Source organism: Nymphaea colorata, chromosome 12 (assembly GCF_008831285.2).
Source record: "Nymphaea colorata isolate Beijing-Zhang1983 chromosome 12, ASM883128v2, whole genome shotgun sequence".
In the NCBI taxonomy this organism is placed as follows: domain Eukaryota; kingdom Viridiplantae; phylum Streptophyta; class Magnoliopsida; order Nymphaeales; family Nymphaeaceae; genus Nymphaea; species Nymphaea colorata.
In genome coordinates, this window is record NC_045149.1 from 9,389,452 (window position 1) to 9,406,460 (window position 17,009).

Sequence of the window (17,009 nt, forward strand, 5' to 3'; positions counted from 1 at the left end):
GTCTCACACATATCAAATGTCGAACAAATTCGATGCAGTGTTCCATTCCTAATTTCATCACATAGTAGACAAAACACTATTCTATTCGCTGGGAGAAGAAATTAGTTTCGAGAACAAGACAATTCTGTTCCTCCTGCCCATGAAAGGCGAACCTTGAGTGTTTGATGCACTTTTTTCTTTTTTTGGTTTTTTTTCACGAGCATGCATCAAATGCAGTTAATTTCTCAAAGAATCATGACTGGGTTCAAGCTTGAGGTCCCATTTTTTTTTTTTCCGTGGATTAATTTTGAAGGCCACAAGTCAGATCTCCTGCCATCATTGAGAAAACGTGAATGACATGCATGGGCATCCCAAAGGGAGTTGGCGTAATGGGATTAAGTAGGAGCTAACAAACGACTAGTTTTCATTTTGAATATGTGGGGTGTCAACTGTCTGTGTTCTAAATTGTGGACGACCAATGCACAAGTCTTTCGAGCCATCAAAGTAGGCTCTACATTTTTGGGAAATGAGGAGTTGAGTGGAGGCTTCGGCCTTTTTTTGGATGGTGGGTCAAACCCCACTCACCTGAAGAACAACACCCAACTCTTCCCTACAACCATGAGTGTCCTTACCAAGACAATAATTTCACCCTCATATTTGTTCGCAGATTTTGATTCTTTTGAGCTCCTACTGCAGCTAGTGACTGTGTCTAAAAACAAATATGAACCAACACAATCATAGAAATAGTTTGTTTGATTAAAGAATCTCCATCAAGATATAGGAGTACATCTCAAAGTCTCCGTTCAAATTGTGTTGTGTCAAAGTAGCAGCAGAGCTACATATAAGCTGGCGCGGACAGTTGCTCGTGCCAACAACAAATTTTTTATTTATTTTTACATAGATTTCTTATAATTATTTACTTTGTGTCTCTTCAGAAATGAAAATTTCTATAAGAGTGCCCCATAACAAAAAAAATTATGCCTCCACCGCTGTGTCAAAGTATCATTTATAGTGCAAGTAATTATACATTCTATGAACAAACACGGGCGTATCCTGGCCATAGTGGAAGCAAAGCTTTGTTTGTCCCTTTCTTTTTTAAGTCCTCATACGGGTGGTGATAGGCTGATAAGTTTGAGGAAAAAGACTTACGCCGTATAAGTGAAAGAACTTTGAAAAAATTAAGTCCTTTTGTAACACAAGGACATAGTAAAATGGGTAAGGTTGTCGTTATGCTCGGTAACACGGGTTCTCTTTTCTACTTATCAATTCAAAAGTCTTCAAAGTTTGTTGATCTCTTACCCATTGTTATGTTGTACCAACGTGTGAAGGATGCAGAGCTGCACATACATCAGGTTTGAGATGGGTCAGGCTTGTAGAAACGAGGGGTTTATAAAGGCTGGGCTGAGCAAGACCTAAGCTCGGGTTCGGCCTAGAATTTGTGACTGGACTCGAGCCTACTGTTGACCTGGGTCAAATGGCTCGATGCGATCAATTTTAAAGGAACATGCTATTTACAAAGATTGGTTTGTCTCCTTATTTTCGTTCAGTCAAGAGGTTTCCATAAAATGTCGGTAATAGTTTTTACTGATACTTTATCGACACAAACATCGAAAAAACCTTTAGCGACGCGTGCTCGGATTTAACAAGCCGCAGTCTTTTTTTCAGTGTTGGGTTAAGGTCCCTCTGCTTTCAGATTATATTGCGGAATATCTGTAACATACTCGCATCCAATCATTTATTGGAAGTGTTAATAGTGGTAGTTTTTGTATTATTGTGACTTAGTTCGATTTTGTACATTTCCCTTACAAGCGTCTGTGTGGCTGAAGAACAGCGCGTTGCCTTGACCTCTTTGTATCCTATCAAGTGACCGCCTAGATTATATCATTTTCCTTTTCCTTTTCGTTTAATCTTGATCTCGTTTTCGTGTGGGTCGGCTCTCTGGGTGAACGGGTTTGTCTTGGGTTGGCTGCTCAGTCTCTCACAGAGAGAGAGACAGAGAGAGATCATGCCGGCGGGGAGTGCTGCATTAGCGTTGTTGTGCCCACGAGTTTGCGCTTTTCCTTCTTCTCTGGGGCGCAACCTCTTCTCTCTCTTTGATTCCCCGGTTTCACGTCCCCTCCGTCGCCTCTGCTTCTCCTCCTGCCCTTCTTCCAGCTCCAGACAACGAGGTAAATAAGATAATCTTTATCTCCCTGTCCTTGGGCGTACTGTGACATTGGTGGTGTTGGCCATTCTTTACTTCTCGTGAGGAAAGCCCAATTTTTAACTTTTCTATATATTTTTACCTTCTTACTTGGTCTGCTGTTCTCCGTTTGTGCTGCAATTATAGAGATACTAGCATTTTTCTGTTTTTCGACCTTCCGGAGATTTGGGTTCGGCAACTTTCCTATTTTTAAACGAAAAATAGAAAACGTAAACGTCTGGGGAATATGCTCATGCACTTTTTCCTATTGGTTTCTGAGAATCCATTCAACATGATGCTGAAAAGTTACACTAGAAATCTAGAATCCTATTCGTCACGATATTTTTAGCAGTCTAGTTCATCCACGCTTATAATTATAAAATATAAGTGAACTGGGAAGAAATATCGCACTTTTATCTGATAAAGAAAAAAACAATGGTTGCATTTTTATGCGACAGGAAGGAGCAATGGAGGGCCAAATTGGGAAAATCACAATACTTACGAGACGTGACGGGGCTACTTCATCTATTTTGTATTGAATCGGCTATACTTAGAGGTCTGTATTAGGTGATTTGGTCATTAAATGATGCCATCTCCGCTACTCCTGCTGTAAAGTTCTTCAAAAGAGATTTGGTTTCACGTCGATAATATCTTCAAAAGTGGTCGAAAACATCATTAAATAAGATAATTGTATTTGAATTGACATCAAGGACCCATCAATAGCACTTGAAAGTTTTCAAAATCAAGAGGCTTGGACATCAAACTCGTCACTTGGTAAGGATAAATTGTTGCTGCGACGATAATTTGTTAGGAAAATGGTTTTGTTGTCAACCCTGAATGACAATATTGTGTTCTTTCACAAAGAGGATGCATCATATGAAACTCTCCGAGAGTGAATGGTACCATGCAATGTAGCAGTGTGGTAATACCTTTACTGTGGTTTAACTCAATTCAGCCTGTAAATATGATTTATTTCCTGCATTTTCCTGATAATTAGGGCAATGTTCTTATTGGAACAAAGAATTATTGAGGAACGGAATTCATTTGGGATATGCAGTCAACTTTAGCACTGGCATCAAACCAACCAACCCTTGAGTCAAGGCACCATTACATGTTAATATCAAAACAATCTGAGTTTTCTAGAACTTCAAAATAGTCATTCATGCACTAAACTTAAACCTCTTCCGTCTTATGGATTCTGGGAACCTGTTGATGGGAAAAGAAGAGTACTTTATAGTGAGATATAGATTCAGAAAATACATTTATGTTAGGACTTCAACATCAAACTTGTGGCATATTAAATGCCATGTTCATTCATTGTGAACTGTATGGTCACCTTACAAGTAAATTATTGCTTCAAGAAAGACACCTAACTATTCCTTGAGTTTTAGGTTTAGAATCTTTAGATTATGCCCATGGTGATTGCCAGCTTATTCCAGTGACAGCCGTATGTAATTTCAGCTCTTACAGTGATGGAGGTGCTGCAGTCATGGATATGGAAAACAATGGGCTAGAGAATATGGCAATTGATGTTAACCCACCAAAAGGCACCCGGGATTTTCCTCCAGAAGAAATGCGTATCCGCAGCTGGCTTTTCCAAAATTTTAGAGAGGTAACAAGTGTTGTCAGTTTAGTTCTTTAGAGTCATGCATATCACTTGTCTTTGATCTCATATTATCTTCTTTGGAAGGTTTCTCGGCTCTTTGCATTTGAAGAAGTTGATTTTCCTGTTCTTGAGTCGGAGGCCCTTTTCATTAGGAAAGCTGGAGAGGAAATCACTGAACAGGTATTTTTTGGTATGTATAAGAGGTTGCTGGTCTTTGTAATCTAATAAATGTTGGCTGAATCTTCGTGTGATTTAGTTGAAAAGTGTCTACTATGGTTGCATCTATGCTCATATATTTTGAAGGTATTGGGTACATTGATGAGATATTATTACTTAATTCATGGACCCATGACACCCGTCTATGCTATCTTCTTAAGGTAAAAAAAAGTGCAAAAAATGGAAAGCATACAACTGTGACTTAAAAAGAAGGTAAGCTCTGGCAGATAAAAACTATAAATTATCAAGAGATCTAAAGATCATCTGAGCATGTGCAGGAAAGCTGCTTCTACAAGGCATGATACAATATTAGCTCTTAGGCATGCACACCAATATTTCACTCCCTGCCCTTTGTCTTTTGAGAAGGAATTATTAGGGGACATGCACTTGCATTTTTTTATCATGCCCTAGAAGGCTAGAATTTTTGCCAGACCAAGAAGTTGCGTTCGTACCTCTTCTAAATTTTCCCTAAATCGATCACATGGTTTTAAGTTTTGTGTGACCGTGAAGAACATTCAATGGATACTAAGAGAAAAAGCCAGACATACAACACTTATTTTTGAAGACTATTCCACTGCAATGTCCTATTTTGTCATCATCATCATAAAATTTCACTTATCGCAAAGGATGAAATTAACAAGCCCTTGATTGCTCCTTTCTCAATCTTTTCATCCTCTTTTCTTTCTGTAGACATGATTTTGGTTTTCATCTGAAAAATGTCGCCAAGGACTTGCATGCTGATTGTGATTGTTGAGACTTGAGACTTCATAATCAGTTTCCTTATAGTGGATAATGGACACTTTTTAAGACCATATACCAGTGATTAATTAAAGAATAATGAGCAGATAGGGTGTTATTCAAAGTGTGCCTTGGTGTTTGTCTAGGCCCTGGCAGCCACCTCTTCAACTAGGCTCTAGTACTTAGGTGCCTGATTTGAAAACATACTTCAAAAAGCTGCTTTTCTCCTTTCTCTTCTTCTTCTACCTTTTCCTTTCTTTGTTCTTCTTCTTATTTTCCTTTTTTCTTCTTCATCTTCTTCTTCTTTCTCCTTTTTCTTTCTTTTACTGATTTTGGCCAGCCTAACACTTTTGAGTACACAAAGGCTTTAATTTTAGCGTTAGTCTTAACCAGACTTTATTGATGCGCATGCTTGAAGGATTAAGGTTGCAAATTTTGCTCATGGCTCAGAAGAATGGGCTCAGTCACTTTCTTTAGATCTAGAAGAGGCTAATCTAGAAAATCTAGAGAACTAGACATGCTCACTTGCATTATACATGACACATGTAGACAAATGCATTTCCCTTGCATGAGCAAGTTGAACATAAGAATCAAAACTCATTCAATTTGCTGGCTGCTTGTTTACCTTTAGTTAAACGACCTACAATTTGTGCATGCAGGCTCCCGGAATACCTTTCTTGCTAGTCCGTTGAATTATCCGTATAGTGTGATACTTTGATCATCTTATCATTTTTTTTCAGAATCACTTAGTGAGTACTTGCAAACCTGGATTTTACTACTGAGGTGATTGAGGGTGTACTTTCACCAGGCAGTGCTCGCAATCCATGTTTCAGTGAGAAAAGCTAGGGCTCCTCCTTCGAGTCCATCCTACTTTTTCCCTCCAGTTTTAAGTATGAAATGCTGTATGGCTGGTGAAAGTATCCCGGATAAAAAGAATTGTGTTTGCTTCCTGGTTTTGTGCTGTGAGGACATTATTCTGCCATTCAACACACCCTTATTATTTGTCTTTCAAGCTTATACCATGTCATGTCATATCTTTAGTGTAAATAGCTAACTAATAAGTATAAAAAAATGGTCGGTTTTTGTAACATATGTGGGAATGCATACTGAATTTTCAAGTGGAAAAATGCTAAATCTTTAGTGTCATGACTTTTTATAATGACAAGTGCAGCTGTGACTGAAGGTCGACCTTCAAGCAAGGGTTTGAGTCTGAGACTCTGAGTTGTTAGTTTGCAATTGTCTTGCATGATTGAACTGGGAAATCTTTATTTGGACTTGAACATGAGAAGCCATTTGCTTGGTTTCTTTGCAGCTTTACAGTTTTGAGGACAAGGGAGGCCGTCGTGTTGCCTTGAGGCCTGAGCTTACTCCTTCGTTGGCACGACTCATCATACAAAAGGGGTATTGAAGAACTGAAACATGCCCTTGTTTATTTTATCTTTTACTCTTTGTTTCCAGTTTTCTCTCTAGGAATATGATAAAGTTTGTATGGCATTTGTTTATTCAATAAATGAGCTGATCATGTCATGAATAACAGTCATTAGTTAATGATGTTCATTTTCTCAGGAAAGCAGTCTCCTTGCCCATAAAGTGGTTTACAATAGGCCAATGTTGGCGTTATGAGCGCATGACTAGGGGACGACGTCGTGAGCATTACCAATGGAATATGGACGTTATTGGAATAACTGAAGTCACGGTCAGCTACTAGTTTATGACGTGATTGTTGACTTCGAATCCCATCTCTTTCTGTCTCTGTCTCTCTCTATATATATAATTATTCTCTATCTACTGCCTTGAAATAAGATGTTTGATGGATTCTCTTTCCTTGCAACAAAAATACTTGTCGTCCTTCTCAATCTTATGAATTTCATATGACAGAAAGTTAGTACACTTCTTTTCCTCAATGCTTGTTATTTAACCAACTGAAGCACCTAGACTAGGCATCTTTTTGGTTAAGATACCTAGTAAGTGCTAAAGATACAGGGCTTTATGTTACCCATTTAACTAGCAGCCTAGCACAGCTAAAGAATATCCATCCTGCAAAAAATCTTCTTCCTTTAGGTGAATACCTTCTCCAGTTGGGAATAACTCTTAGTTGGTTTGGAGTTGTCTCATGACTCTCATCTATCATCTATGTAAAGGCAATGATGCTTCCTACTAGGGAGTGACACCTACATGTGGGAAGGAACTGAACTTGCCATTTTTAAATCATGGAAATGACATCTAGGAAGCATGTGGGAAGCACCATTAAGTTCTAAAATGGTCATCCATCCTTGGGCAAGAAACATGTTTGACCATGTTTTGACCTTATTGCATGTTCTCATTTTGGAACCAAGAAAAATTAACCATTAAGTTGTAAAAATGGCTATCCATACTGAAGCACAAAACATGTTTTGATCATGTTTTGACCTTATTGCATGTGCACGTTTTTTATATAGTACGATGTCACAGGACTATATGACCATGTCTTGCAAAATCAAGAAAAATGTTTTCTATATTAAAAACTCATTACACACATAATGAACATTCATGATTCATTGTATATCAGTGACGACATAATAAACAAAGTCTGAATTTTAAAGTATTTTACATCGCATCAAAACGTATAATCCATAGTCGTTCACTTTCAAATGAAAATTGAAATAATGTTTATGATTAAGTAACATCATGATTGTTATCAATCGATACAGGAATCATTATCTGCTTTGTCTTCATCTTCATCCCTTCAAGCTGGTGATTTCTCCCTTAAGACAGTGATTTCTATTTTAAATGGTAAAAATTCACCTTCTCACAACTCTTAGAAACATAAAAAATGAAAGGAGACAGAAACTTAAAAAAAAGATCTCAACAAAAAATGGGCATCAGTTCCCTTTTGGAAAACAGAGCCGTATCATATGATATGGCATGTATCGTATGATGGGGGGCGTATCATAAGATCATAGTCACAAATAACGTTTCAGAGTTTTAAAAGGTGAAGTTTTTCTCGGGTATATACAGCAAACTTGAAAAAAAAGGGAAAAATACGATAAATTTTTAAAAATTTAAAAAAACTAAAAATGGGGGTGGCGGAAATAAAATAAGTGAGAAACTAAGAACACAAGCATCGAAAGATAAGTAGATTTGCAACAAATAAAAAATAGAAAATGAAAAAAAAAACTGTTTGGCATTAAAAAAATGAAAAAAAATTAAAAAACACAAAAATGCATTAAAGACGCTTTTTTTTTCGTTTTTAACGTTTATTTCAAAGAAGCGCTTTTTTTTTAAGTTTTAAACAGCCATTTAATTTATCATTTTTTTTCTTCGAAAAAACGCGTTTTCTGTGACTATGCGTAAGATACAGCCAATGCAGGCACGACACACACACATTTTGTGTATCGTCGATCGAGTGTTTTCAACTTATACGATAGTACAATACAGATAACACTGGTGAAGGTATAAAATTTGCATTTTCTTGCTGTTGATTTTTAATGTTTTCTGAAGATACTTCAACTTTTACCATAGATTTTTATTTAGAACATCATAAATACCTTCTTTTGTTAATCCTTGACTGAATTGACTGAATTAGTTGGAACTGGAAAACATGATTCTTCATATTGATGTTGTCGACCAGTCTACCAGACATGTTTAACAAAATGGTAACTCCTTTTTTTTGTGGCAAACATCTAAAGGGTGAACTTCATAAGGTGCAAGTTATTGGCTGAGCCGATGGTGGTTCATATTTTGTGCTGTCTACACGACATTGCATCTTAATGTGCACGAATGTCTTATAGAGGAGTTCAAGGTGTTTATTTCAAAAAGTACAAGAGTTGCACTTGATAAACCAAATCCACGCGATTGAGATATTGTTTATGACTTTGATTTGAGACCCACTAGGCGATCTGGTAGTTTGTAATTCTAAAGCTCAAGATACACCAGGGGGATTGGTCGTCCCTTTTTCTAAAGATAGCATGTTTCACCATCAACATCCACAAAATCACAGCAATATGACTAATAAGGCCAACTGACAAGGATAAACTTAGTGGAGCAGGAGAACCTAGTGAAATATGGGGAACCTGGCAAAGCAGAAACTAGTGAAGCTAGCAAGTCTTTATTGCAGATGCAGATTCCTTCTTACTTTGATTGATCTTGCCTCTAAGGGCATTGATTGGAGATTTAAAATTTTAGAATCATGTGCTTGATGTTTTACTTTTTAACATATGTGTCAAGGGCTGTAAATTAAGGTTGATTCAATAGCTATACTTTGTTTAAGTGAAATGTAAATCTTTCTTTACTTTATCTCTGTTTAATTGGCATTTTATCATTTTATGTTTGTTTCTTGTTGCTTTTTCTTAGAACTTGTACTTATGCAATTCAGTTTTGTCATATGGAACATCAGCTGAGCAATTATTTAATAAATTTTCAAAATTTGTCATATTTCCATGAGCTGGTTGCTAACTTTTAGTCCAAATTGCAGGCTGAAGCAGAACTCATATTTGCCATTGTGACTTTATTCAAGCAGCTTGGAATAACATCATCAGATGTTGGGTTCAAAGTTTCCAGTCGCAAGGTATAGCATCCTAATGTGTTCTAGGTGTGGGACTAGGTGACTAGCAATATTTGGATTTTTTTATTTTGTTCCTTTCTGTGTGTGTTCATGTATGCATTTGTGCAAGAGACTGCAGTAACACTACACAGTTCCTAGTTGCTGAAAGAAGTTTACAAAAGTCCTATATATATATTTATATATATATGTATGTATATATGATATACTTTCTGCATCGATGCTTTAGACATCATTAATTGGTATATCATTGTTGAAGGGAATTTTTGATAGCAAGTGAATAGTACACCAAGCATTTGATATAATTCAAATTTGTGTTTCTTACTTTTTTGACACAAATCCTGATTCTACAGTTATATGTATTTGGTTTTTAAATGGTCCTTTCCACGAGCCTCTTGATCTTGAGAAGCACTACATCTAATGTTTAGTTTAATTTTGGTGGATAATCCTAGTTTAGAATACCTTATCTTATGTTATATTTAGGTTTATGCGTTCTGATTTTCATAGGTCTTTAAGCTATCTTTATTTATTGCTGTTTGAAGCCGTCATGCTGCTTTTAGTTAGCTTCATTGCATTATCATTCTGAAGGGCCTGTGAGCACCAACTCCTTGGAGTTTGACTATAGAAGTCATTCCATTATCGGAATGTGTATGTTTCTCATGCAAGAAATGTTGTAGGGGTCCTGTTGTATCATTTGTCAAGTCGTGTTCTTTTGAAAAGAGGGCTTCTAGTGCTTCCTAGATATATTTTTTCTAATTTTTTCTAATTGTCCCTTTTTAGGTTCTGCAAGCAGCAATGCAACAGTGTTCCATATCTGAACATTTATTCACAAAAGTGTGCATTACAATTGATAAGGTTTGTTTACAGTTTTTGTTTCTTATTAGAAAGGTAACTAGAGCTAGTGTGAAAGATTAGGAGAAGCATCCTTTAACTGCTGACAATTTGTGCCATATGGAAGCATTTCTGACTACTCATATGTGAGTGTCTAATGATGGTGGAATTATTCATGTTATTCCTATTGCCTGTTGGATCTGTTTGAAACTTTGAAGCCTATCCATCCTTTGAGCTTAGTGAATCATGAGTTCACTGCTTTAGACGTCTAGGAAGCCGAGATAAATCTTTTCACTGCTTTAGATGTCTAGGGAACTGAGATAAATCTTTTAGTCACAGTTCATGACCAAATTTCCATTTTTGTGAAACTTAGTTGTCCTCTTAGGTCTACGACTGGTACATGTCTGATCAAGAAAGAGGAAAGATCTTCTGTGTGGTTCACAAACTAATTGTACTACCTGCATGATGATACATGGTCTTTCAGTCCTCATATTTCATTGTAAATGCATTGAAAGTTCCTTTTTTCTTTCTATCTGGGTCATCCTTAAGAATAAAAGATTAGACAATATAAGCATGCAATCTGCATGTTTATTTCGTTTGCCAAAACATTGAAGCAGAAAGTTTGGAAAGATGCTATCGCACTTGGCTTCACCAAAACATTGTTTGCTTACCCATAGGTAGAGCAGAAAATGAAAAAACTTATAAAAGGCTCTTATATGGCACTATTATTTTCTATGTTTTCTAAATCTGCCAGAATCCTTAGCAGCCATCATATGGCTGCACTGCAGTCAACAGAGGTCCAGGGCTTCAAAAATAAAGAGATGGGAAAGTATGAGTTTGGTTACAAGTATGATGCATGTCACGTCTAATTTATACAAGCAAAAATGTGAAGTTATGTACTAACGAGATCTTGTTAGTCCAAGTTATAGCCATGCTTTAATTTGACATGTCATGCGTAGATGAGACTATAATGTACTGCTTGGATAACTTACTAGGTTAGTTTAGCTTGATATGGCATATGGAGCTCATATTTAGTCAGTCATGTTCAATGTTATTGGAGGCTTATGCTTCGAGGCATGAAGCATACACCTCAAAGCATTTTCACAACAAAGCACTTCGAAGCATTGGGCTGAAGCATATGATGATTTGAGGTGTTTGCCTCACACTCTTAATGCTTCATGCATCGTACTTGAGGCATGCACCTCAGGCATAGTATTTATGAAAAAAAAAAAATTATCTCCCCTTCCAAGCCCTTAGACCATGATTCCCTCCATCTGCTCTCTTTCTCTCCACTCTCAATTTTGTCCTTCACTTGTCGGAGTTCCACCACTTCCCCACCAGGGTTCGGCTGCCACTCCACCAGAGATGGTCACCATTGTGTGCTATATGTTATTGAGGGTTGGAGATTAACCATCCTCAATCTTGCGAGCCGCCTCTCTTTCTCTCCATTTATTGCCAAGGGCATGGGAGGAAAAGAAGTAGCAGAGGGCATGGGCCATAGCACGGTAGCTCCTGCCCTCTCTCTTTGTTTTATGGAAAGAGGATAGGAGGGCCCAAGTCTTTGCTGTTTTCCAACCAAACTTGGTTGGAAATGTGGGAGGCTTTCCATGGGATACTGATCTGTTGCTCAGTCGATGTTAGGACACTGGAGTTTTGTGCATTGATATTTTGCTTTTTTCTTACGATGAGTTGTTGAATATATGCATGTAGATATGATGTTGCCTCGTTCTTATGCATGCAGTTCTTGTTGATGTGTCAATGTGATGCTACTTGGTTCTTAATCGGCTGATTCTTAGTGATGTTGCTTGGTTCTTACTGAAATATGCATTCGTGAGTTGTACATAACTACATATAGCTTGTTTATTTTGCATTGTGAAAATAATTTGATTGCATTTGCATGCATGCGTGTGTGTAAAAGATGATTAACACTAGTTCAATTTGTTTTTTTATCGTGTTGTTAATTTATGTACTTGTATTTTTAGTTATTTTTCAAAATTTTCATTGTTTTATGTTTATTATATATTTCCGCATCTTGATCCTAAAGCTTACACTTTCAGTGCCTTGAGGCTTATGCCTCACCTCATGATAAATTGATGCCTCATCGCATTTAACAACATTGGTCATGTCTTCAAATTAACCCTTTTGGCTTATACTGTAATTACATGTAATAAACATATAAAGCTCTAAAATTGGGCCTTGTGGTGCTGGGGCAGAGGATAGAGGGGCAGTGGCCATGGCTTACCCTCAAATTTTTACAAACTTAAAATTTATCTAATTAAGTTTTCCAAAAATTTTAGTTCAGTCCCTGTAAAACTTTTGAAAGAATAGGGGTTGGTCCCTATTAAAAAATTTAAAAAATGTAATTTAGTGGTTGTGTAGGACTGTTCAGGCCCCGAAAAGTTGAAATCATGGCTCCACCCCCACCCCATTGTTGTGTAAACAGATAGATCTTAATAGTTTTGATTCTTAAACTATTAAGCTGAAAATATTGTGCAGTTCTTTGGGCCTAAACAGATAATTATTCTTTCTCAACTTTTTCAAAGGTAAAAACGAATGGTTCACTTTTCAAAATCTTTATGAAAATGTGCCTATATAAAAGAAATAGCTACAAAAATTCTATAAGTTCCTATTCATGTATCCGTGTGCATGCATGTCTGCACAAAAATGTGAACACAAATAAATCTTGTATATATTTGAAATTACAAATCCTGAGTTCATGGGCATCACAAAGGACTACTATTTGTTTATCAATGTATAATTGCTTTCACTTTGCTTGGTTAGATGTTCATGATTCATATCTTGAATTTACTCTCAGAATGACTTTCATTGGTTGCTCAGTTTGCACTTTTACTTGCAGATAGGAAAGATGGAAATGGATGAGATAGAAAAGGACCTTGCTTCAAGTGGAATACCAATGGAGTCAGTTAAAACGCTTCTGCATATCGTCTCTCTAAAAACAATATCAGAACTGGAAGGTCTCTGTAGTATTTTTGTGTCCACATTTACTATTCATTGATGTTGAAATTTGAGCAGTTAACAATGGTTTTCCCCCTCTCAAAGGGCTTTCTGTTGCTTTATTTTTTATTTTTTTTCTGTTTTTTGTTTTACCTTGCATATGACAAGAAGGAAGAAGAGTAAATGAATATGAAACAAGATAATACAGGGGTATATGTTATGTACTTAGTTATCAAAATAGGGACTAGTCGATCCAACTAGTCGCGTAGTCATGTTGGGTGCTAGTCAGCTGCTAGTCCTTTTACTCTTAGCTAACTGGGTCCACTGGAGAGATCAGTGGGCCAGCTAGACTTGACTAGCCAACATCCAACTAGTCCCTATTTTGTTTGATCAAGTTTTCGTTTTGATTAAACTATGGTTAGAATTTATGTAATGACATGGGTCCTGAGCTGTGTAACACGGGTACGCCTCCAAAGGAGGCGTACCCTGCCGGTACCGGTACGACACCGGTACCGGTACGGGCCTGGGTATGGCCCCGGCCCCAGTACGTGTTGACCGTACTGGGTACGGTCAACGCACCGGAGGCCGTATCTGACTTTTTCGGACACGGTCAAAATTTGACCGAGTCCAAATTTGTCTTTTTTTTAACGATTATTTCATTTTAAATTTTAAAACATTTTAACGTTAAAAAAAACTAAAATCGTAAGGGTTTCGCTCGAAACCCTTTTCTCCTTTTCTCGTCTGACTTACATCTCACGAGTCCGGCGACGAAGGCAGCGGCGATAGGTGACGGCAGGGCGGCGAACGGAGGGCGGAACGGCGACAGCAGCGGCGACCGGCGACGGCAAACGGTAGGAGGCGATGGCAGAAGGTGACTGTCAAGTGTCAAGGTTTTATTTTTAAACCATTTCATCGTCGGCTCCACCCCTGCCTTCGCCGCCGGCAACGACCGGCAGTGATCCATCGCCGCCAGCAACGACCGGCGACGGCGACGACAGGCAGAATACCCATCGCCTGTCGCCGTTGTGGTTCCCCTGTTTCGCGTCCCTTTTCATCTTTCACATGAGCCATTTTGTGTTTTTTGATGTTTTTGGGCTTTTCTTTTCTTGAATGAGTAGCTTTCCCCTGTACTTTATTGCATTGCAGATGAGTTTTTCCTTTTCTGCCGGCGATGGGAGTAGTTGCTGATGTTCTTTTTTTTTTTCCCTCCACTGTCAGTACCTTGATGTTTCAATCAGCTATTTTTCTCCTTCAGTAGGATCTTGGCTTTCCCCGAAGTTCTATCGTTCTTTTTTTTTCCTTTTTGCAATACCAAGCAAGACTTCCAAAGACAATACTGGTTCTCTTGTAATGAGCTTTGAACACACATCAGCGTTGTGATTTGCCTGCCCAAAACCAAGAGAGATAGGAACTAATTGCAGACAGTATATTATGGTCTATTAAGCATGAAATGTGTTATTTCTTACTCGACAGGTTTCGTGTTTTTTCTGACATTGTGCATCCTGCTTCTGTGTTATTTCTTACTCGACAGGATAGGAACTAATTGTAAGTTAATTACTTCCATACTGTGTTTTGGACCATGATTTATGTGTGAAAGTAAGTGTTATTCTGTTTGCAATTTTTTGACATACATGTGTGAATATGTTATTTTGTTTGAAATTTTTTGATATATATATATATATATGTCCATGTGTGTACGGCCGTACCCCCGTACCCAAGTTTTTTGAAAATGGTCCATACCCGTACCGGCACCCGTACCGGTACCTATGTGACATAGGTCCTGAGGGTTTGGTTGCATCAAGTTATATTGATTATAGATGGTGGTGTCACTTTTATGCAAGAAGGTCCTAATAATAGGCCAGCAGATTCCCTGACAATAGCACTCCTAGTCATTTATGTAATTCACTCTGAGAAACTGCTATTCTCTGAAACACACTGTCAGTTCTTCAGTATACATTATGTGAATGTTTTGTGTGATCTTGACTTTCTTCAATCTATGGTTGACTTTTCAGAGGTACTTAGCGATCAAAATGCCATTGTCGAACTTAGGCAACTTTTCTCACTTGCTGAACACTATGGTTACTTGCAATGGATTGAATTTGATGCATCAGTTGTTCGCGGGCTTGCATATTACACAGGAATAGTCTTTGAGGTTTGTAGTTGTAATTCATTGCATAAATATTTTTGTGGTTTTCTTTGATATTTGTAATTGTAATTCATTGCAAAAATTATTTGTTGCTTTATTTGATGCTAGCATTTTTATTGTACATATTATTACAAACTTTTAGTGTTGCTTTTGAAGCTTAATATTTTGTAACTTTGAATTAGGAATATAAGGTGCAATCTATGTCTTGTTGCACTTTGTCTCAAAGGAGAAAAGGGAAGTCTAAGGTGCCTTCCGTAAGCATGCTCTCATATACAGTCTTCATAGCATGAATGACTTCCCTTTGTAGCTGTCTTCATAGCATGAATGAAATCAACAGTATAGTCTGCTCATGATCAGCAATACGCCTATCCCAACATAATATCATCATCAATGTTGTTTCTGCAATATGTCATTTCTCAAGACCACGAACAACATTGTAGAGAAAAGTGCATCTTATCTAATGAAAACACCCTCGTCTTATAGGAACGAATTCTGGTAGTCACTCACCACGAGGACTGAGAATTAAGGATAAATTGAGGCATATAGGCACACTCGACAGATTTTACCCTCGAAAGGCTATTAGACATGATCCTCTACTAAAATGATTGGATCGCATAGGATTAGTTCTTCTTTTGGATTTTAAGTGATTGTTATGTTTTTCTCCTTTAGGCCTTTGACCGGGATGGAAAGCTGAGGGCAATTTGTGGTGGTGGAAGATATGATCGGCTGCTCTCAACACTAGGTGGTGAAGATCTTCCGGCTTGTGGATTCGGCTTCGGTGATGCAGTGATTGTTGAAGTATTAGCCACTTTTTTTTTAGCTACTTTCTATTTAGATTCTTAGAAGGCTTTTTATTCTTGAAGTAGTCGTGGCAGTCTGTCCATCCCATGTTAGCACCATTGCAGGTCTTCTTTTGAGCTATTGGGGTTGAATTAACAAATGTCAATCATTGTCTTTTGATGGATCAGTTGCTCAAGGAGAAGGGTTTGTTGCCTGCTTTACCTCTCATGGTGGATGACATAGTTTTCGCCATTGATGGAGCTCTCCAGCAAATGGCAGCTACGGTCGCATCTACTCTCAGACAAAAAGGGCAAAAAGTTGACCTTGTTCTTGAAAGAAAAAAGCTCAAATGGTTAGTTTCCTTGCTGATATTTGGTCTTTTCTTGGTGTTTCTTTTCTTTTTTATTTATTCAAGTTTTCCTTTTTCACGCTATTTGCTTCTGTTTCAGGGTCTTTAAGCATGCTGAGCGGATCAATGCAAGTAGGCTTATACTTATTGGGGAATCAGAGTGGCAACAAGGGATGGTTAGGGTGAAGAACCTATCTACGCGTGAAGAATCAAATGTCAAACTAGATGATTTGTAGTGACCATCAATCTGTAACTTAATTGCTATTGTTATTTGGGTTTGTTGCACTCCTGTATGCCATTTATTTAATTTCTTATGAATAAGAAAAGTCACAACATTCTTGTGGATATCCCTAGTCCTTTTTCCAACTTGTGGGTTATGAATTTTATGCAAGCAGAAGCTTATATATATATATATATATGTCGAGAGTGTTTTGCTATTTGAAGCACTCTTAAGTGTAATGCACTTCAACTGAGACTCTTTAAGTATCTCAATCATGAAGGGATCTTCTCACAAACAGAAATGGCTTACTCTGGCCTTGGTAGGATTCAAGATATCTCTTTATATATGTCGAGAGCGTTTTGCTATTTGAAGCACTCTTCTTAAGTGTAATGCACTTCAACTGAGACTCTAAGTATCTCAATCATGAAGGGATCTTCTCACAAGCAGAAATGTCTTACTCTGGGCTT

General features: G+C 37.6%; 1 protein-coding gene across 6 annotated transcripts; it reads left to right on the plus strand.

The window, feature by feature from the left end:
* Positions 1 to 1,830: 1,830 nt before the first annotated feature.
* Positions 1,831 to 16,669, plus strand: LOC116265756 (histidine--tRNA ligase, chloroplastic/mitochondrial-like). Of its 6 annotated transcripts, none has more exons than XM_031646627.2 (12): positions 1,831 to 2,147; positions 3,601 to 3,773; positions 3,852 to 3,947; positions 6,034 to 6,122; positions 6,288 to 6,417; positions 9,175 to 9,267; positions 10,042 to 10,116; positions 12,950 to 13,067; positions 15,060 to 15,199; positions 15,863 to 15,991; positions 16,162 to 16,325; positions 16,423 to 16,669. In XM_031646627.2, the coding sequence occupies exons 1-12, from the start codon at positions 1,985 to 1,987 to the stop codon at positions 16,556 to 16,558; spliced, it is 1,506 nt and encodes a 501-aa protein (XP_031502487.1). In that variant the 5' UTR covers positions 1,831 to 1,984; the 3' UTR covers positions 16,559 to 16,669. The 6 variants fall into 6 exon arrangements, with proteins under 6 accessions (XP_031502487.1, XP_031502488.1, XP_031502490.1 ...); XM_031646628.2 differs by having other exon boundaries at positions 1,837 to 2,147; positions 3,607 to 3,773; XM_031646630.2 differs by having other exon boundaries at positions 2,006 to 2,147; positions 3,607 to 3,773; positions 3,852 to 3,957.
* The last annotated feature ends 340 nt before the right edge of the window (positions 16,670 to 17,009 follow it).

What these genes read in the sequence shown, in the direction of transcription:
- LOC116265756 (XM_031646627.2), top strand. Translation starts at nt 1,985, where the DNA reads ATGCCGGCGGGGAGTGCTGCATTAGCGTTGTTGTGCCCACGAGTTTGC. An exon ending in GAGAGGAAATCACTGAACAG is followed by an intron (nt 3,948 to 6,033) that starts GTATTTTTTGGT and finishes GTTTCTTTGCAG; the next exon opens with CTTTACAGTTTTGAGGACAA. An exon ending in TCAAAGTTTCCAGTCGCAAG is followed by an intron (nt 9,268 to 10,041) that starts GTATAGCATCCT and finishes GTCCCTTTTTAG; the next exon opens with GTTCTGCAAGCAGCAATGCA.